The sequence below is a fragment of the Heliangelus exortis genome, chromosome 1 (genome assembly GCF_036169615.1).
Source record: "Heliangelus exortis chromosome 1, bHelExo1.hap1, whole genome shotgun sequence".
In the NCBI taxonomy this organism is placed as follows: Eukaryota; Metazoa; Chordata; class Aves; order Apodiformes; family Trochilidae; genus Heliangelus; species Heliangelus exortis.
The window spans coordinates 17621437-17643257 of NC_092422.1; the positions used below are offsets into that span (position 1 = coordinate 17621437).

Here is a 21821-nt window from a genome sequence, read left to right on the forward strand (position 1 = left end):
GAGAAAGCAGTTTGATGTATTTTTCCTATTACTGACTACAGATTATTCAAACAATTTCGAACTTGTAGTAGCAAAATTTAGGGTTGAGAAGAGAGGAAAAATGACCTTCAACCTCAACAGTCTCCCCAGCATTGCACACTTTTTAAGATCCAGCTGGACAGGGTACTGGACCATCTTGTCTAGACAGTGTGTTTACCAAGAAAGGCTGGACCAGATGATCTTTGAGTTCCCTTTCAACCTGACATTCTATGGTCTCACAGTACATCTTTTACTTGCATCACAATCAGTTTTGCAACACTCCTAGCAGAGACCTAAGAATTAAAAACATAAATAAGAAACCAACAAGAATGTCAGTCTCACACATGCTACAGAATCCTATACAAAGTTCTCAGATACATGACCTAAAGAGACAGACTGGAGTGTTCCCGGTATCTGTTTTTTCATGGAATGAATATGAGCATGGGGGGACACAGACAACTGATGCAGAAAGTTCTTGCAAAGTTAAACTTCTGCATCCTTAAATCCATATTCCTAATTCTCTACATGGCCCAAGTTCTCAGAACCCAACTGTATAACTCCAAATGACTTTTCATTCTCCTACTTTTCTAAAAATTGGTATCTCAACCTTCAGGCCTCCTAATTTTTCACTACCTTAACTCCATACTTACCTCTCCCATGTTAGGCCCTGTCCTGCATTCACTCATTTTGTGCCCAGCCTCCCTGTGTATGCTGCTAGGGACCCCAGCACCTTTGGCAAACACAAACTGTATCCCAATACACAGGTTTCTCATGTTATCTTCATTACTTTGCCATGAATTATGCTTCTCTCTCTGTTCCAGCATCCATGCCCACACACAATTTTAGCACCACACGGAGTCTGAGCTTGAATCCAACCTGCTGGCAGGGCCTTATCTGGTTGTATTATAGTCTCTCCTACTCTTAAACCCACATGGAAGAAGTTGGTGAGCCCCAAATGTCATCCAGCAAGCAGCTACATTTCCCATGTTGCTTTGTATACAGAGTGATGTTCAGAGAAGCTTCCACTAGAAAAAAGCTCCTCTGACAAAAAAAATCCAAAACACCCACAAACACCCACACACAAATAACAAAGACTGTCCACACAGAGGTGTCTGAAGTTGCAACTTTGATAAAAAAATATGTGCATGTGTGTGCGTGTATAAGATCATTTTGCTGCCATCCACAGAATGTTAGGGCTTGGAAAGGATCTCTGGAAATCATCAAATCCAACCTCCCTGCCAAAGCAGGATCACCTAGGGCAGGTCACACAGAAGTGCACCCAGACAGGACATTACTATAAACATTTCTGAGGTGAGGATGCAGAGGAGAAGTTTCAAGCTTGCATCTCAAAGTCCTCCAAAAACTAGACAGTTATTTACATAAAGCTGCTGATTTAAGATAATTTCAAGTGGTTTCCAAAGGCTTGGAGACTGCTACTACTGTTTATTTCCTGGTTCACACATAGAATTTATTTCTGGAATATCTGTGTCCTGGTTACGTGCCAAAGACTGAAACACTGCAGTGCCAACACAACGATCCTCCAGCAACAGCACAGATTTTTCTCAAGCTCACCATGTAAAATTACAGAAAACTTGTAACAGAAACAGGAGCACTGATCAATTTATGACATGTAACTGTAGGCATAAAAAGATACTTGTTCAGACCTTTAGAACCACTAATAGAACAAGCAGCTTGAAATTATGTTTTATGGTTCTGTCTTATTCTTCCTTTACAATAGTTAAAAGCAATACAGAATTATTAGCATGAAAATACCACAATGTCCTTAACTAATTTCCTAAGAATGTCTATGTTCTGCATCCAGGATGACTTGGATTGCCTCACCCAATACCTGCAATTTACATATCTAAGCACAAAAAGATTAATAGTATGGTCACTTTGGCCAATAATACTTTGCAAATATGTCCCTCCTGCTAATATTGTTTATCTTCTACCCCCAGTGCTTCTTAGAAAAGAACAGAAAAACTTTTTTTACCACAAGGAATCAAATATGATTAAAATTTTATTTTGAGGAGTCGCTCAAAGACTAAGTGGTGGGGAAGCTGACATTTTTACCAACAAAGATTGAAAAGTGAGTTAACAATCAGAAGCAAGAAGTATTTTTCCCCACTTTGAAAGTGGAAACACCAAAAGAACATGACTTGCAATGTAAATTACAAAGTTGGCAGCACAACAGTAGAAACATTGAAACTGCCTTAGGCCTACAGCTCTCACTTATCTTCAGTGATTCTCCTCCCTTCAAAGGCAGAATGTCGCCTGAAGTAACACAGTTGAAATTATACACCTTTGATAGCTGCTATTTGTCCAGGTTTTTGGAATAGAAATGCAGCCATCTAAGTTGTTTAAATGTGTGTTTGCCTGCAATGAAATTATACAAAAATGTAACTTGGAGACTTTGATTATTCACCACAAAAGCAACTTTCATTAGCTCTTGGTGCTTCAAGTACTATTTTGTTACTATACCAACACATACATAAAAAGGGTTGGTACAGGTTCATACTAAGGGATCACCTCAAATTAATCCTTTTCCAACAGCAGCCTGGGAAGTGTTCTTATGCTTTTTCCACAACTGAAGAACAAATAAAGCGTGATACTTTCAATGACACACACTGCCTTAGCTCACAGCAGTCCTGTCAGAGACTTTGACAGCTGGAGATTGCTTCTGCATGGTTTTCCACTAACATGAGTGTGTTTAAATGTTCCTTGAACTCATTCATATTTCCAGCATCCTAGGTCTCTATAGCAGTGACTTCCACAATTCAGTTTATGCCTCTCAAAGACATGAAGAAGTCCTACTATATTTTTGAGGCATTACTTCCCTAGATACCTGTGTGCTGACCAAGGGTATTGAATCAATATGCCTACATATTGTAAGACTTCCTGGTCCACAATTTCCCAACAATGCTTTGAACTCTGTTAAAAGAACTTGGACTAAGTGCTAACTTGCATTTCTGTAGTATTATAGAATCATCAAGGTTGGAAAAGACCTCTAAGATCATCAAGCCCAACTGTCTACCCTACACAGCCCTTAACCACTAAACCATCCACTGTAGCTCTTCATTTACCCATCTTTTGAACACCTCCAGGGATGGTGCCCCCACCACCTCACTGGACAGCCTGTTCCAATGCCTCACCACTCTTTCTGTGAAGAAGTTTTTCCTAATACCTAACCTGAACCTCCCCTGGTGGAGCTTTAACCCATTGCCTCTTGTCCTATCACTGGTCACCAGAGAGAAGAGGCCAGTGTCTGTCTCACTACAACCTCCTATCAGGGAGTTGTAGAGAGCAATGAGGTCTCCCCTCAGCCTCCTCTTCTCCAAGCTGAACAGCCCCAGTTCCCTCAGCCTTTCCTGTTCTCCAGACCCCTAATCATTGGTTGCCCTTCTCTGCACCCTCTCCAGAACCTCTATGTCCTTCTCATACTGTGATGCCCAAAACTACACACAGTACTCATGGTGCTGCCTCACTAAGGCCGAGTTTAGGGGCAGGATCACCTCCCTGGGCCTGCTGGACACTGTTCCTGATACAGGCCAAGATGGAGCTGGCCTTCTTGGCCACCTGGGCACATTGCCTGCTCATCAACATCCCCAGGTCCCTCATTGCTCAAGTTGCTATGTAAAAAAATGCTTAAATCATGATTTCATTAACTTCATATTTGAGTTTTGAGATCCTAGGATAAGTTCCATTTCTTCTTCACAGTCTGCTCTTATGGAATCACAGAAACTTTGAGGCTGGAAAAGGCCTCTGAGATGAAGTCCAGCCTATAACCTAACACCACCACATCAGACAGACCATGGCACTAAGTGCCACGTTCAGCCTTTCCTTAAATACCTCCAGGGATGGTGACTCCACCGCTTCCCTGGGCAGCCCATTCCAATACTTGACCACCCTCCCCATGAGGAAGTGCTTCCTGATATTGCTCATTTACTTTTCCTGCTCCAAAAATCTTTCTTAGAATGACTTGTTCTGTGTCAGATCCTCTCCTTTTAAGGAAAGTTTAGTGTGGAAACTTTCTTAACAATGAACTTCATTGTTCATTTATTTTATTTATTCATTCATATTTATTTATTCATTCATTTATTTTATTTATTCATTCATATCTATTCATTTAGCTTTTCTACCATGAACTTACCCTCTTCCTTTACATTTTTAGTAGAAATTTTTACATTTTTATTCTCAAAATCTTTTATTCATCTGGGGTTATTAAGGTTTAAAAACAATTTAGAGCTTACTATCCTTTCTATCCTATGTCTTTCAACATGATTAGAGCTTTCTGAAGGGATTTTTCTTACCATTTACTTTAGAATTTGTATTAACTTTTTTAATAACAGAAGCCTTTTTTTTCACCACCTCCTTTATACTGTTATATTGTGTTGCTAGATACTGCTTTGGAAAAAGAGTTGTTTTGTTTATGATGTATTAATATTAATTTAATTTCAAGATCTTTAGCTTTTAAACAACTTGAAAAATTAAAACACTCTCAGTGACAAAAAAGTAAGCCCTACTTAAGCCCATTTGAGTATCTTCTCAATAGAACAGCAATAGACTCCTAATTCACCTCTTCCTGATGAAAGATCAGACTTTGCAGCACAGGACAGGTAACTGTGGGAAAAGCTGAAAGGGCACAAACAAAGAATTCTCAGCTAGAAGTCTGAATGGGTGGGAGGAGGAGAAATCTGTCTTTAACTACACCTATCAAATAACTGTTGAACTTAGGAGTTCAGTTCCTGAAAGGCCAAAGAGAAAACCATTTAAAATATTATTTTCATAACCACTGTAGAGTAGGCCAGCAACATTCAGAAAACAACAGGAAATTATGAGACAACCTAAAAAAAAAGCAAAATCAGTGTTTTGATTTCTGTGCTTTAAAGACTGTTCTTTAGGTTATCCTGAAAATGACAGCATTTTGAAAAGAAAGTAGTGTAAGAGATAGTTGTTATGATCATATAACTTTGTTTTTCTCAGTCTCTGCTATTTATAATGGACAATTCTTACTGGTTTTAATTTACACGTTAATATTTATTTCATCTTTATGAGTTCAACAAAAATGACACAAAATTATAGGAAATTTAAATACACAATCTTGCTTGTCACATCTACAAAACCAGCAAAGTGTGTGTGTGTAAGCTGGGAAAAAATAAATATACATACACCCACAAGTCTCCAGGCTTCACTTATCACTGCATACTGGAGCCGATTCAGTACAAACCCCTCAACTTCTCTGTTGAGTTTGACAGGAGATTGGCCAATCTTCTTCATTAGTGCATATGTTCTTTCTACAGTAGAAGGATCTGTTTCTGGATGAGGCACAATTTCAACCAGTGGCACAAAGTATGGTGGATTTACCTCAAGAAACAACACAAGAGAAAAATGTCAGCTTCTAACAGATTAACAGAACAAGTCAATATAAAGCATCTTCATAGATCGTTGCTAGCATGGCTGTTTTCCAGTGACCACAGTCAGCCTGATCTTCAGACCCCAAAAGTCTCCACCAATTCAATAAAATCTGGTATATTAATTAAAATTTTAAAAATAGTAAAACTCACATTAAATCTAACTCTTAAAACACCAGCAAAGTTAATGGAGCTACACTAAAGATGATAGCACTCCAACAGTACTAGAAAACATTATACTGACTTGAGTAACCAATGTTATCTCAATATTCAGGCTGTTTGTTGCTGTAAGACATAGGGCCACCAGCTGCCTTTCCAAACAAAGCAGGCATTTCCTTCTAGATATTCAGGAACTCTATAACAAAATTATTGCTAAACATCACTTGTAAAACGCAGCACCTAATAGATAAGCTGCTACTGGCCCATTCCTGTAAATATATGCTAAACAGTTGCAGATATCACATAAAAGATATTTTGAAAAGTTGTAGAACAGGTTACCTTCAAATACTCTGCCTACTTAAAAATAAAATAAAAAAATTGCCTCTCTCTGACTATTCCCAAATGTATTTTCTCATCAAGTCAAGACTTTTCTGTCATGTATTTTTTAAATGACAGACAAAAAAATTCTGAAGAACATCCTAGGAACAGCTAAAAGTTTTTCAGATCATAGCACCAAGAAGTTCTCTGAAGGCTTTTCTGACCCCCATGTGTATCACAGGTTCCAATCAGGAAGAGGACAAGTTAATTCTTGAGAAAGAATTAAGAAAGAAAGCCTGCGGCTATTAGAAATTTCTTCCAAGATTAATGTTGACTGTCTCCTTATTGAAATATTCTATTTCATGAACCTGGCATGGATGTATTCCTGAGCATACTGAGGAGACTTAGGAAGACAGTTGAGATAAGAGTGAGATAACAGATGTTGGTATACACTAGAGGTAGTAAAACATGAATGAAATTGGGCGTGGGGGAAGATTTCTTAAAATGGGAAGAGAATTGCAAAGCCTTTCTTCAGCAAGCAAAAGAGCTTACCTTAGCCTAATAAAATGAAAGCTAAGAAAGGATATGACAAAGTAAACACAGAGAAAGAATTAAGCTACACAAAAGCTGCCAACAAACATCAAGTTAATTTTAATGAATGGTTAATAAAATTGGAACAAAAATTAGAAGACACAAACAACTTCCAACAGGAGTAATAGAGTTAAAAAACCCCATAAATCTAACTGATAGGGCTCAATAGATTTTTAAGGTGATTTGATTATACAGTTTCCTGTACAGCAAGGGACTTCATCCAATGGCACACAATTGCCTCTACCTCATTTCTTCCAGCTGTGTGACCTTGCAGGCATGAGAAAGACTTGTGGAAGACCTTCACCAACAGATTGCCTGAAAGTGCTTGCAGAGGACAGCTGTACCTACAAGCATTGTGTGCATTTCTATCCTACAGCTGTGCTATGGAATTGAATTGTATTATGTTCATTAATGTTTATAAATATGTAAAGGGCAAGCGTCAGGAGGATGGATCCAGGCTCTTCTCAGTGATGTCAAATGATAGGACAAGGAGCAACTCGTGCAAGCTGGAGCATTGGAGATTCCATGTAAACACAAAGAAAAGCTTTTTCACTGTGAGGGTGACAGAGCACTGGCACAGGCTGCCCAGGGAGGTTGTGGAGTCTCCTCTGGAGACATTCATAACCCAGCTGGATGCATTCCTGTGTGACCTACCCCAGGTGACCCTGCTCTGGCAGGGGGATTGGACTCAATGATCTTTCAAGGTCCCTTCCAACCTCTAGCATTCTGTGATTCTAACTGCTGAACCTATTGCTATGTTAAGCACAGGGATGACCTTCTACTCTTTGGGTATTTCATTTCTCCTCAACATGCTCACCTCTGCCAGAGGCTTTGCAACTTTAGCTTTTAATTTTTCTGGTATATCAAAACTTGTTTTCACTGTGTGTTCCAGAGCTGCTTGGTTCCTGCAGCCACCATTCTTACTGTTCTACTGTTGTGTTAGTAAGGCCATGGTTAAAATAGAAAACACCAAAAGCCAACAAGTACTACAAAGCAAGCATGTCTCCTGATAACAGATGCAAGGCCCCTGAAAAAAGTACACTGGCTCAGAGCTTCTTCAGTACACTCCCCTTTGAATGAAGCTGAGATTACTAGGAAAATAGTCTCCATTGGATTGCAAAGTAATTTCAGAACAATTAGACATTTTAAGGCACTCCAGTGTATTTGCTTTGGCAAATACATATATCCTTACAACAGCAGCCTAGAAAATGTTTATGCAGGAACTAGCTAGCTTTCCAGATCTGATAAAATCTAGTTACAGTAATGGTTCCTATGAACATTGCAGCTCAGACCAAACAAGTCAACTTGTACACACCGAGTTGAGAAAACAGTAAGAAAGAGTAATATAAAATCAAAGACTGACAAGTAGTCTGAGATTAGGGCAAGAACTGGTTAAAAAAAACACACCAAAACAACATCATAGCTACAGTTACCTAACACAGAAATCTAGAAGAGACATTATCTCTTCTCTTGCACTACAGAAAGTTACAACCCTGGAAACATGAGATAAGGAACTCTTAAGTTTTAGACCGGAGAAAGCGTAAACGTAGGCACAGATACATACTTTGAAGTTTTAACCCTTAAAAAATAAAATTAAAAGGAGATGAAAACTAACTATACAGGAAGAAACCACTTCTTTTGTTCTTTTTGCTTCCCACTCATCCCATGGTACGATGGTGATGGTGCTGGTGCAAGGGAATCAGAAAGACACTGACCAAATGCTTTGACACTGCAGCTCTGGGCTACAGTTACAGGCATTACAGCAAAGTAGTGCTCTATTTTGGTGTTCAGCCTGCCACTCCTAAGCATGATCAGGGAACTGACACTTACTTTATACCCTGAGGTACATCCTGGAGAGAAAAGAAGTAGTTACCAAATTGCAGACTTTGCACTACCTTTCTTCAGATACTGCAAACCTTCCTTACAACAGTTCTTTTAACTGATCTATCAAACAAGAGACTAACAATAGGCTAACAAAATCATTAGCTATGAGTAGTGGAAATCAGAAGCAGTAAATACCCCAGTGATCAAGACAAAATGCTCTTCCATGATGAGGACAGATGCATGAAACTGCAGTCTGGTAGCCCCACCTATAGCTCTACAAAGGGTCACAGGTGCCCTTTGGAGGTTCTGGTATACCCTTTAGTCATGCTATTTCTGCATCCCTTCCCTGTCCCAGCTGGTCACAAAGCACGCAAATTCAGCTCCAACTACTATTTGTTCCATTTCATGCACCTGCTTTTCCTCTTCAAGTATACTGCTTCTGCATCAGAACTCTGAAGAAACCAGAATCACAAGCACATGCATCTCAGTGTTTGGATCCTATTGTTACCCAAGAGCAGCTGAAAAAAGATACTTGAAAAAGACTACTGATGCCACACAAAGAAAGTAGGGAATTTTGTGGATTTATCTTCAAAACAAAACTATATTTTGAGAGCCAGTAGTTTGAGCAACACACAATAGGAGCACAACAGCTTCACAGAACATACCTTGAGCTGACAGCACGAAATGTGGATCCTCTGTTTAGCAGACGCTGCTGCTTACAGAATGACTAAACTAAAGCTTTTCTGAAAATCCCAGCCCCTGCACGCTAAAAATGGCACACAAATATCCAGGGAATATTTCTATATCTCTCAGTCTACAGGAAAGAGTTTGAGATGCAGTTTAAACACCTGTGCTACTACAGAAACAAATAATACTGTCATACTTACAGGATGTGACACAATACACTGCTTAACATGCTTAAGGCCAGTGAACAACTTGCTGGGTAAGAGACAAGAGGTCGAGCTGCTCAAGGTAACATTGTCACCAACAATAAGGTCTAGCTGACTGAAAATCTTCTTTTTCAGTTCCAGGTTCTCTGGTGTACACTCCTGCAATAAAAACAAAAATCAGTATTAGAAGCCTTCTACTTCAGTAGTATTTATCCACATATTACAGACTTCACTGATCCCACACTGAGACCTAGGAACTCAGCACAAAACTTCTGTATTCATTAGCCTAGAGGCATCAGTGAAACATAACACAAAAATATCTTCCCACATACACAGAAACGGAAATCACAAGTTTTTCCACATCAGAAGAGGGACCACCACACACCACAGGAGATTTGACATAATAAATTACTCTGCTTCGTCAAAAATACAGACTTTAACATAGGCACAGAGATAACACAATATGGAGAAATAAGACTTGGTCTCCATTTTTCAAAGAGAATCTCATATGGCAGAATTCAGTATTCTCTCTAAGACAGAAATTAATACCTGTATCATTCAAAGGAACACAAACTTACAATCCCCAAAACTACGGCAGGAGATTTCAAGGTACAGTTCTGGAACCTGCACTGAAACATCACCCAGTGACCCTCAGACTTAAAAAGCTTATATATCTCCATGCATTTCAACTCAGACAATGATTTCTGAAGTAGAATGCAGGCTAGCAGAACTTCTTCCAAAGCTATTGAGCATGTTCAGCTCTGCATTGTTGTATGAAATTTCACATGTATGAGCCAAGAGCCACAATCTGAAAGACAGCATGCAGAAGTCCACCAGTCTGGGAGCAAAAACTGTATGGGAAAAAATTACAGTGGATCCTACCTACAATCAATAAGAAAGACTTCAGACTACAAGAAAAAAACAGAGGAAGAAAACCATCTTGTTTTCTGAGTTTTTTGGAAGGGTTAAAAAAAAATCCAAACAGGATACCGAACTCACAAAACCTCAGCTTTTTCTTTAAAAACAGAGAACACCTGCTCTTTTCCAACTCTAACCTTATCTCACCTCAGTACTTCATTGTGTTCTTCCTGGTATGCTGAACTGCACATAAGTGCAAGGGAAAAGGCTACACATTTAGGCAGGAATGCCCAGGGCCAGAGTTTTTAACTCAGTAAATGGGTTAAAACAAATCTGAGGTCTTAAAAAATAAGCAAGTTGCATGAACAGTACTAAAAGTTCCACAATGCAGAGAAGATAAACAGGGTCATTTAAGAACTCCAGATAGAGTCCAAACTAATGGACAGTCTTATCAAAACAAAATTATACTCTGCTTATAATTCCAGGATCCCTGTGTGTTGGTTAAGTTTTAATACTTTCTTTTAGGAAAGCCAAAGACGAAAAGAACTCTGCAGATACTGTTCAAGCTAATAAAAGAGTTGCTCTGAATAGGTTTATTGTGAACTTGAAACCCTAACCCTCCTCTCACATCAGATGATAATCAAAAAGGCAAACTCAAATCTGCTGGAAACTCAAGCCTGCCATGGTTACATAAGGTTTCTGAATGGGCCATTTGCTTGAAGTTTCTAATATAGTGTCACAATTGTATTCAGGTTGTTGGAACACTGCAATAAAGTTTCTGTCCTCATCAAGCACACAATTATTTTCTCAGAGACACCAATTCCCTGAAGAACATGGGGAAAACGAAGCTCTAAAGCACCCATTAAACAGGAACCTCACTTGCTGTCACTTACGGAGCCTAGAGAGGTCTGAAGCTATTCTGTTTACCCTGAGAAAGAGAAGATCAAACAGTGAGCAGATAAGATACAGTTGTAAAGCTACCACAGTCTCGCTGAAAGAATCAGTGCAAAAAGGTTACCATGAACCTGTACGCATTTTAAGTGACACTGTATATTTCTATGCCCTTTTTGCAGAGAAGATCGCACTTCTCATTTGCAGTGAACAGTACACCTTTATTCCAAGGCCTGAGCACCTGAACAAGTTTTATTCTTATCTGACTTTCAATTTAAACTTTATTAAACACCCTTTTAAAACAGCCTGATCAGAACATGACAGTTGTTAATTTTTAAAACCGACTCCTGGAAGAGTTGTACTGCATTAAAGGATTAAAGGTAGCAGGCATTATATTATTTAATTACACTCAGAGAACACCCAGCAGCTACATGACCAGCCTATGAACTCTTAAAGAACTACAAAAAGATCAACATGTACTATACCCAAACAAGCTGATTGAGATCTAGTTGCCCCTAATTAAAAAGCTGCACTCATATGACACAAGTCCTTAAATGCCAGTACATGGAAACCTAGGGAGTACTATCTGCTTAAATCCAGTGGCTCTGTGTTTTTGTACAAGCCTTTCCCACAATGCTGTCCAGCATTTGTGTTTGCACACAGGTCCCTGCTCATCTAAGATTTTACCTCTATTTAAATAGTAGCATCTACCCAGGTTCTTCCTATCCATTTTCAGGTATACCCAGGTAGAGACTCACCTGTGCCACCTTCTAGGAAACCCCACCACCCCCTCCAGATATTACCTTCTCCTTACACTAGCAATGAGAATTGCTGGCAAGGCTGTGGATTTATTAGCACTGGAGGTAAAAGAAACAAAACATGGCTTGAATTAAAGCACAGCAACACAGTGTATTGTCCTACACGAGCACGGCAGTATAAAAGGAAAGCCAAAGATTAGCAACCATTCAGCAACAAGCAAGCCACTTTTTCTAAGAGCAAGGAGCATCAAGCTCTCTCAACAGCAAGCATGGAGTCTGCCAGTAGTCACCAAGAATAAGGAATTGCTGAGTAAAGAAGTTTGAAGGCCACAGCTGCACAGTGATGAGTTCCCACCTCCTTATTAGATTCTGGTGGCTGCATATTCAAAACATAATAAAATGTTTCTTTTCTGACAATCTTTATATGAAGATCTATGATAACGTAAATTCCTGGAAGCAAAGACAACCTTGAACAAAGCAACCTTGAGCTCTCCTAGACCCCTCTTTGTCCCAGCACTGTATCTCATGTCATGGGACTTTTCTAAGCAAATTCTGTCCTCAAATTTACAGCATCTAGAAAGTTAGAGGTTGGAAAGGACCTCAAAACATGTGGCCTCACCAGGGCAGAGTAGAGGGGTAGGAGAACCTCTCTCAACCTACTAACCACCCCCTTTCTAATGCACCCCAGGATGCCATTGACTTTCTTGGCCACAAGGGCACATTGCTGGCTCATGGTCATCCTTCCATCCACCAGCACCCCCAGGTCCCTTTCCCCTGTGCTGCTCTCAAACAGCTCAGTCCCCAACCTGTACTGGTTCTTAGGGTTGTTCTTTCCCAGATGCAAGACTCTACACTTACCTTTGTTCTAATTCATTACATTTCTCCCCACCCAACTCTCCAGCCTGTCTAGGTCCTTCTGAATGGCAGCCTTCTGAGGTGTCAGCCACTCCTCTCAGCTTTCTGTCATCAGCAAACTTGCTGAGAAGACCCTGTCCCATCATCAAGGTCATTGATAGAGATGTCGAACAAGACTGGACCCAGCACTGATCCCTGGGGGACTCCACTAGTCACAGGTCTCCAGCTGGACTCTGTGCCATTGATCACCACTCTTTGGGCTCTATTACATAGCCAGTTCTTAATCCATCTCACTGTCCACTCTTCTATCCCACATTTCCCGAGCCTGCTCAGGAGGATGTTATGGGAGACTGTGTCAAAAGCCTTGCTAAGGTCAAGGTAGGCTACATCCACTGCTCTCCCTGCATCTATATATTCAGTCACAACATCATAGAAGGCTATCAGATTAGTCAAGCATGATTTCCCCTTGGTAAATCCATGCTGACTACTCCTGATAACCTTCTTCTCTTCCAGGTGCTTGGAGAGAACCTCCAGAATGTGCCACTCCCTCATTTTTCCAGGGATGGAGTTGAGGCTGACTGGTCTGTAATTGTCTGGATCTTCCTTCTTGCCCTTTTTGAAGGCTGGAGTGACACTGGCTTTCCTCCAGTCCTCAGGCACCTCCATGTTTGCAGTGATCTTTTGAAAATGATGGAGAGCGTTAGGGCAACAACACCACCAGCTCTCTCAACACTCTTGGGTGAATCCTGTCAGGACCCATGGACCTGCATAACTGATCTCTAACCCATTCTTCATAGACCAGTGGTGAGTGTTCTTTCTCTCTTACGTCCAGGGTCTGGAGCTCACAAGGGCTGGTCCTAGGAGTGAAGATTGAAGCACAGAAGGCACTCAGCAGCTCTGCCTTCTCTCCATCCTCTGTTATCAGGGCTCCTGCCATTCAGCAGTGGGCCCACATTTTCCCTATTCTTCCTTTCACTACTGATATATTGGAAGAAGCTCTTCTTGTTTCCTTTTACTTCCACTGCCAGTTTGAGTTCCATGAGGGCTTTGTTTTTGTTGCCTTCCTACATGCTCTGACAACATCCCTATAGTTCTCCCAAGTGACCAGTCCCTTCTTCCATGAGCTGTGAATTTCTTTCTTCCACAAGACTTTTTTTCCAAAAGTTCCTTGTTGATTTGTGCATGTCTCTTACCTCCTCTACCCGATTTTTTCCTCAAGGGAATGAACCTATCTTGGGCTTGATGGAAGTGGTTTTTAAAAACTGACCAACTTCCTTGAGCTCCCTTCCCTTCCAGAGTCTTAGACCATGGGATTCCTGCAAGTAGATCCTTAAAGAGTATGAAGTTAGCCCTGCAGAAGTCCAGGGTTAGTCCTGCTTATAGATCTTCTTCTTCCTTGTAAAATAATAAATTCCATCATGTCATGGTCACTGTCACCAAGGCTGTTTAAAACCTTAACATCCCCAACCAGACCTTTTTTATTCATTAATACAAGGTCCAGCAGTGCACCTCTCTTTGTTGGTATTTCAACTAGCTCCATCATAAAGTTATCACTGATGCACTGCAAGAGCCTTTTGGACTGGATATGCTTGGCTGTGTGGGTTTTCCAACAGATATCAGAGTTATTGAGGTCACTCATAAGTACTAAAGAGTGGGATGTAGTGGCTACTTCCAGTTGACTTTAGAAGGCCTCATCAGCAGCAAGAAGCCAAGCTTGGCTCCCCTGAAGTCCAGGGTTGTGATGCCACTTTTTGTCTTGCTTATCCTCTCAGAATCCTCAATTCTAACCAAGGCTTTTCCTCAGCCTTCATATCTCCAAATAGTTCTTCCTTGTTTCTAAGTATGAGGTCCAGTATACTGTGTCCATTCTTTCTGCTCCTCAACTATCTGTCACCATACATGCATTCCAGAATGCACCTGAATTGTTTGTGCTCTTCTGTGCTGTCCCTAAAGCCAGGGACACCCTTGTCTTCATTGTGAGATTTCAACCACATCAGTATCTCCTATGCTGAAGGGACAGCACAGGAGATACTGATTTGGTGAAGCCTTGCCATAAAGACAAAGGCCTGCAAATGTTAGCTTCTTCCAGTTGTCTGAAGGCCTTTTTTCCTGATTAGGTGGTCTGTAGCAGACATCTACCACAATGCCTTCTACTAGTGGTGGTCCTGTTAATCCTGACCCATAAGCTCTCCATTGGCTCCTCATTCAAACAGAGGCAGGGCTATCTGCATACTACTTCACTGCTTGTAATACCCCAGACAGTTATTTCTCTCCTACCTAACCTCAAAAAGCTGGACTCCTCTGCCATGCTGCAGTTACAGCAAGATTGCCCTGTAGTCTTGCCCCATCACACTGCAGTAGGAAATTACTTTCAAGAGTTCTATGACTTCCCCCTCCTCAGTAAATTCAATAGGGCTACAAGTAGCTGGAAGATTGTATAGAAGTCATAACCACTTGGATTGCTACAAGGATGCTCTTCATCTTCTGCAATTAAGTGAGAATCTCCAGACATGCCACAAACCCTGGCTCTGTTCCTCTGTTTATAAACACAACTTACAGAATTTTAAGTGGTATCAGCTTTTCAGTGACAATTAGCTGACAATTTTGAGGCAGTTTTGTAGAACAGTTCCCACAGTCAAGTAACAGCAGTCCTCTCCTCTTGTAGAATTAAGAAATAGCAGCTGCTTTTGGATCATCAAACTATCTCAAAAGCTGGAACTGCTCACTGTGACAGTAAAGCTGATTACTGTGAAAGCTGATTACTGTGACAGTAATCACTTTTCATCCAGCTTTTTGTGGGCAATAAGAATATTGAGAGGTAATTCTCCCCTCCCCATTCCACTGTTGAGTACTGTGCCCAGTTCTGGGGTCCCCAGCATAAGAAGGACATAGAGGTGTTAGAGGAAGTCCAGAGGGCCATGAAGATGATCAGAGGGGTGGAGCATGAAGACAGGGTGAGAGATTTGGGATTGTTCAGCCTGGAGAAGAGAAGGCTCCAGGGAGACCTTATAGCAGCCTTCCAGTATGTGAAGGAGACCTACAGGAAAACTGGAGAGGGACTTTTTGCAAGGGCATGTGGTGACAGGATGAGGAGTAACAGATTTAAACTGGAATGTGGTAGATTTAGGGTAAAATTAGGAAGAAATTCTTCACTGTAAGGGTCGTGAGACACTGGCACAGGTTGCCCAGAGAAGAGTGGATGCCCCCTCCCTAGCAGTCTTCAAAGGCCAGGTTGGATGGGGCTTTGAGCAACCTGGTCCAGGGGGAGGTGTCCCTGCTCATGGCAGAGGTTTGGAACTAAATGAGCTTTAAGATCGCTTTCAAACTAAACTGTTCTATGATTCTATGATCTTCACAGGAATAAGAAGCAAAGAGTTCTGAAGAATCTCAGAAAAGCTTTTCCGAAAGCTTTTGTACATAATCCATTTATACAAATTCTTTCATTATCTTCTACAGTTATAATCTACTAGTAAAAAATAACTTCCCAGAAAACACTTCAGGCTTAATTGTTTTATTTTCTATCTACCAAGTTCTTTTAGAATGCCATATTTCTAAAATGAAGCCTGATTTGACAAAAACCTAATTAAAGGAGGGACCTGTGGATTGAAAACAGCATTCAAGTCCTCTGTATAAAGGCAGAGATCAAAAATATCTGAAAAAGAGACCTGGATATTTAGTTAAATGAAACATAGATTGCAAAACACTATTAATGTACTGTACAGTCAAGTATTATTATTCCAAATAATTTAACCACATCTAGACAATACAAATGTTTTTGGTAACAAACTAGTTAACTTCAGAAAGAAAAGTACATATGCTAAAATAATCTCTGCAAACTAAATGTCAAGTTATCAAAGTCAAATGCCACCTATTTGCTCCACTTGGATATGCATTCAGACTCCTGTGTTTGTTGTTACCACTTTAAAGATGCATAGTATGTGGATATAAAAGTATATCAGGATGTTAATTAAGACAAGGTACCAAATAAAGATGGTGGGGAGAAAACATATTTACTTCAGTCTCCTTTTTAAAAAGTGTTATTACCCTCACCTGAGAGTAAAGGCAAGAAGAGCAGATGGGTGGGAGACACACACTCCTCACCACTGTATAGGTTTGGGATGCAGAACAGAAACATGAGACATTTACACACAGCTGTAACTAAAGTAGTCTCCAGGCTACTGAACACCCTTCAGTGTAGCACAGGCATTTTAACCAGTTAAAAAAAAAAAGAAGATTAAAAGGAAAAAAACCACACAACACCAGCAAACAGCACAGACTGGTAACTGACATGATTACCTTAGAGCATGAGTAGAACTCAACCTCCCATCAGCTGGGGTCACAGGGAAAGCAGGGGGAGCAACCTGTCTGTGCACCACAGCAAGAAGGTGAGGTTAAGAGGGACTTAATCCTGGAACAGTTGGAGGGGATGCAGAAACCAAAGCCATACAGGATACACACAAGGGAGCAGAAGCTCCTCAAGCTGTTTGTCCTTCCTTCCCCTGCAGACATCCATGCCACAAAACTGGGTGCTCAGCTTCCTCCAAAATGGTTTCAAGCATGTGTCCAAATACCAGATCATTGACAAGAATGCACTTGGTGACAAAAGACACTTTTGCTGTAAAATAATTCTAATAAATCCCAAATAAGCCCCACAACCTTGGCAACCAAACCTTTACTTTTCAACCTGCGAAACAAATCCTATCATACACACCAAGGGTAATAAAGCAGGCTAAGGATAGTAGTTCCTTTAACTGAAAAGCAGACTGGCAATTTGTTACTGATAGGGCCACATTATCAAAATCTGACACTTAAAAAAAAAAAACAAATTAAATAGAAAGGCATGGTCACACATGCTCACATGCTGGGGCTTCAGTTACAACCTTTCTACAGGGTAGGTATGCACTGAAGTAAAATGCTTAACACAGAGCAGAAGAAAGCAGGATATCACGTTAGGATTTTAGCAACAGGTTAGCTCATTTTTGACAAGACAGTTCTCAAGGTATTATTGCTCCTGCCGTGGGATGGGGATTGGGCTGAATAACCTCTGAAGTCTCTTCTAGCCTGATTTTGGATAACTCTAGTTGGCGGGGCAGTAAAGGTAAAGTTGAATATTCTAGTAAAGTTAGGGTCTTCTCATACACTGTTCTGCTGAGGAGCAGAGGACTACAGGGGAGGCAGCCAGGGGGTAACAATACCCCTGTACAAGCTTAACTCTGATTCACACAGTTTCAACTGGTTTAAATTTCCATTAAAAATACAATTATAGAAGTATCTTACAGCAAATCTGCAACTGCCTGGCTCTTAGAAGAGTGTTAAGTTCATATTCAGAAAAGCTTTAATAGAATTCAAGAACATCAACTAAAGGACAGTAGATGAATAAGCTTATTACAAAGCCCTTGTAAAAACATCAGCTAAAGCATCAGTAATTTCAGGCTAATCTAATTAAAAAAAAAAAAAAAAGAAAAAGAAAAAAAAAAGGCTGTAACTCACTTCAAATCTAAAGAAGTGATAACTTCTTCATTGTCCTGAATTTATGACTTCATACCAGTGTGAAATCTGATGCTTCTTAAATCACTACCTGTTGAGTGACATGAAAGACTGTCTACACATGATACTGTACAAGTAAATAACATTTTGGTGAAGTGAAATCCAGCATTTATATGGAAACATTTTGTATTTTCCTACAGTTCAGAATCATACCTTGTTAAGGAACTGAAGCAATAAAAATATCATTACTGCCATGTTATATTGCTTAGAATAAATGACTGAATTAGAGATTTCTGTTCATTCTTTAGTACAAAATAGGATTTGAGGACATACCAGTTCTTAGAACTCCATTTTCTGAAGTCAAACATACAGATTTGGAAGGTTTGGGGGGACTGTGTGGGGTTTTCGGTATTTTTAGGTTTTAAGACATAAAACAAATGAAGTAAAGCTTTGTTTCATCTAGTATCAGTATCATGCCATGAAGTGATCCACCCTTTTCCAAGATGTTCATGTGTCCTACAAAACTTTCAAAAGGCAAATAAGCTGATCAGGCTGCTACAGAAGACATGAATATTCTTTTTGTTCCCTTAGGTAAAGGGCAACATGATCTCAAACAGCTTGATTGATATCCTCCTCCCCACATCCTTTTCCAAAGATCAGCCAATCTCTGTTTTCCTCTCCTGTGATCCCATCCACCCTGAAATATAGGGGAAGTGCTTGAGAAGAGGCAACAGAAATATAATACAGCTCCAGAAAGGAGACCAGGGAGAACTGAAAGAGTACCTGAAGAGCAAGATTAAGTGCTGGGCAGGATGACAAGGCAGTGACAACCTTCTGTAACAAGGAACAAAACTATACTCAAGTCTGTAATGGTAGACAACACCAATTGTCATACGCTCAGGATAGATGGGGGGTGAATGGTAGAAAGTTTGGAAGGACAAATGTCCATTCAGCAGCAACACCAAGGGAATGATGCTTGCATTCCCTTTACCCAAACATTATCTTTCAGTTCAACTCCAACACTGACTTATGTATTTTACATCAAGTCTTTGAGATCAGACAATTTCAAACCCTAAAATCAAAAAAATAGTTTTCTCAAAACCTCCACAAAGGCAGCAAGTCAGGTCACATGCTTAAAATCAGCTCTCTCTGAAACCAAAACATAACTTCTGATACCTCGGGTCAATGTTTAAGATAAGCAGAGTAAAACCAGTCCTAAGGTTATATTTACCCAGCTGAGAACAAACAGATTCATGTTTGTCGGTCCAGTGCTCAGAGCTGACCAGTGACCAGTCCAGAAGAAGCCATGTTACAGCTACACTTGCACACTCTGACTTCCAGCAGATTTGTATTTATAGAAGTACATCATTAACACAGCTTTTAGACCAGGATGGTAGTCTATTCTATATGCTCAGGACATCTAAAGACACCTTCACCCACTGCTGCCTGCAGATATTCCCTCATCCCTAGAAGGTTCTCAAAAGCCATAAGGAAAGTGGCCAAGGAAAAAAAAAAAAAAAAAAAAGAAGCTAGTGGTAGGAGCTGGGGAACAGGTACCCAATAATCAAAAGACAATTTTTTACAACTGGAAACAAGAGACATCTACTGTCAATGCTTCCAAGTCAATGCTGGTTTACTATCCTGAGGCACTACCAAGCTTTCTGAAATTCAGTGACACTGTTTTTCTAAACATGTCTAACTGCGACAGATAAAAGGAGCAGCAAGATCTAAAAAAAGACCACAGTAAAAATCTCTTAGTGTTGTTATCACCACTTCAAAGAGTTTACAAGGATGGGACTGGACACCAGGAACATGAGCTCTCTTTATAAAGAGGGGAGGAAAAAAACCACAAACCTTTCTAAGGCTTTTCAATGGAGTTCCTTTACACCAAAAATTAATAAATATCTCAGACCACAGGTACAAGTTACAACCCTAATTTCATCCCCTTGCCAGTCTGCATTGTCCCATGCCACAGCACAACTGAGGGGTTTGGAGATCACCTCTCAGTCACCCTCCATGCTTGGCCTCACAATTCACCAGCGTACACTGCAGCTCAAGTGTCAGGAGTAAGATCCAACCTATAGTCACTTTATCTTCCTCTGAGAGTTAGTAAACTTCATTATTCTGTTTGTAAAATGTTCCAAAGCAAAGCATTTAAAGAAAATGTTTTCATTTTACTAGTATTGTGGTTAAGAGATCATACAAGTGCTGCACTGAATTCCGCTCAGCTTATATTTAGGAACTAGACACAGATCTGTTTTAATAGTAAAATGTGTACTAGTAAGTTCAGTACCCAATAATCACATAAAGACAACAGAAAAAAGTCATTATAAATTTATGCAGGAAAGTTGAAAGCACAATATTAAGGAACATTTACCTCTGCTCCCTTTTTGTTCCCCTTGGGAAAGGGCAACATGATCTCAAACGGGTTGATTGATATCCTCCGCCCCACATCCTTCTCCAAAGCTCGGAAACTCTCTGGATAGTCCCATGCCAGGGACATTACATTACAAATATATCCCTTCATTTGTCTCCCTGAAGTTAGCAGTGAGTGGAAAAGTTATTGCAGAACTAAAGCTTTTAGTGATGCAAAAGGCTTGCAGCGCACATTCACCTAAATGCTGGGGGTTATGCACATACTCCAAGTATCATAGAAAAGTTCTACGAAATGAAAGTAGATGAATATTCAGTTTTAGAGCAAACAATAGACTGAGTTCCTTCTCAAGTTGATGACCAATCAAAACAAGTTACTTCACAAAAATGGTCAAGAGAGGGAATATATACAATAATATGCATCAAGGCATACCTTGTTTTTAAAGGTTCGTTACATTACTGTTACAAATTTTCTTACTCAGTCCTTCCAATTATTTCTGGCATATTTTTCACTTTTGTATCTTCATTCAAATAGTTTAAGAAGTTCCACTCATTTTAAGTTATTCCTTTATATGTTGTTTTCATGGGACACAGTCTGCAGAATTCATTAAAGGAGTGCAAAGATCAAGGCAATTTTTAAAGCTTGAAGTGGTCTTACTCTACCAAAGGGCAAATTTGAGATGTTAAGATTTAACCAACTGAAACCGAGGGCAGATAAATGCAGTTCTCAAGGAAATCTTCTAACAAGTTAATCAGTAGGTTATATAATTAAGAAAGAAAACAGAGTCCTCTATATTCATCTAACATTAATGCTCATTTTATGTTCATTTTCAAGAAGCCAGAGGTCAGTACATTTGCATTCATAAGTCAAAATTAGTCCATTTTGTCCTTCCAGGTCCTCTAGGCAATGTTTCACAAATTTAATTCAGTTAAGCCAGAAAGGAGTCTGTTCATTGCTGAAATAAGGCTGTGAGCCTAGAATTAAGATTATTCGACCCCATTTCCAAGAGGAAATTAAAGACTAGTTCAACTGATTTGTGTATTTGTTTACCCTTTGTATCAAAACAAAACGTGATACTATGGTTTGAAACTAATGAATATTGTTGTGTTTCACACATTCATTCCCCACAGTCATACTGCAGGTACTCCTTTTAACTTTATATTTATTTATATGCTTAGTGACTACATATGAAGACACACCAACAGGGTTAAGGGAACATAAAATAATAGCAGGAAGCTTGAATTGCTCTATATAGATTGTTGCTATTTAGAGACTAACTTCACAACACACAGAGAAGCCAGATTCTTCTCAGAGGTCCGTGGTGGTAGGAAGAGTGGCAAGACACTAAAGTTGCAAGGTGGGAAATTCCAATTAGATATTAAGAAAG

The 21821-nt window shown here is 39.9% G+C and overlaps 1 protein-coding gene across 4 annotated transcripts in view; it reads right to left on the reverse strand.

Annotated features, from left to right (window-relative positions):
- CRYL1 (crystallin lambda 1) overlaps positions 1–21821 on the reverse strand; it is a 57648-nt gene that overhangs the window by 21496 nt on the left and 14331 nt on the right. For 3 of the 4 annotated variants that reach the window (XM_071735332.1, XM_071735346.1, XM_071735341.1), the window contains exons 4-5: positions 9209–9370; positions 5188–5382 (exon numbers count right to left, since the gene is read on the reverse strand). In XM_071735332.1, the coding sequence (XP_071591433.1) occupies positions 5188–5382; positions 9209–9370 (357 nt within the window). The remainder of the gene's footprint in view (positions 1–5187; positions 5383–9208; positions 9371–21821) is intronic. The other variant, XM_071735356.1, reaches the window with a different exon arrangement.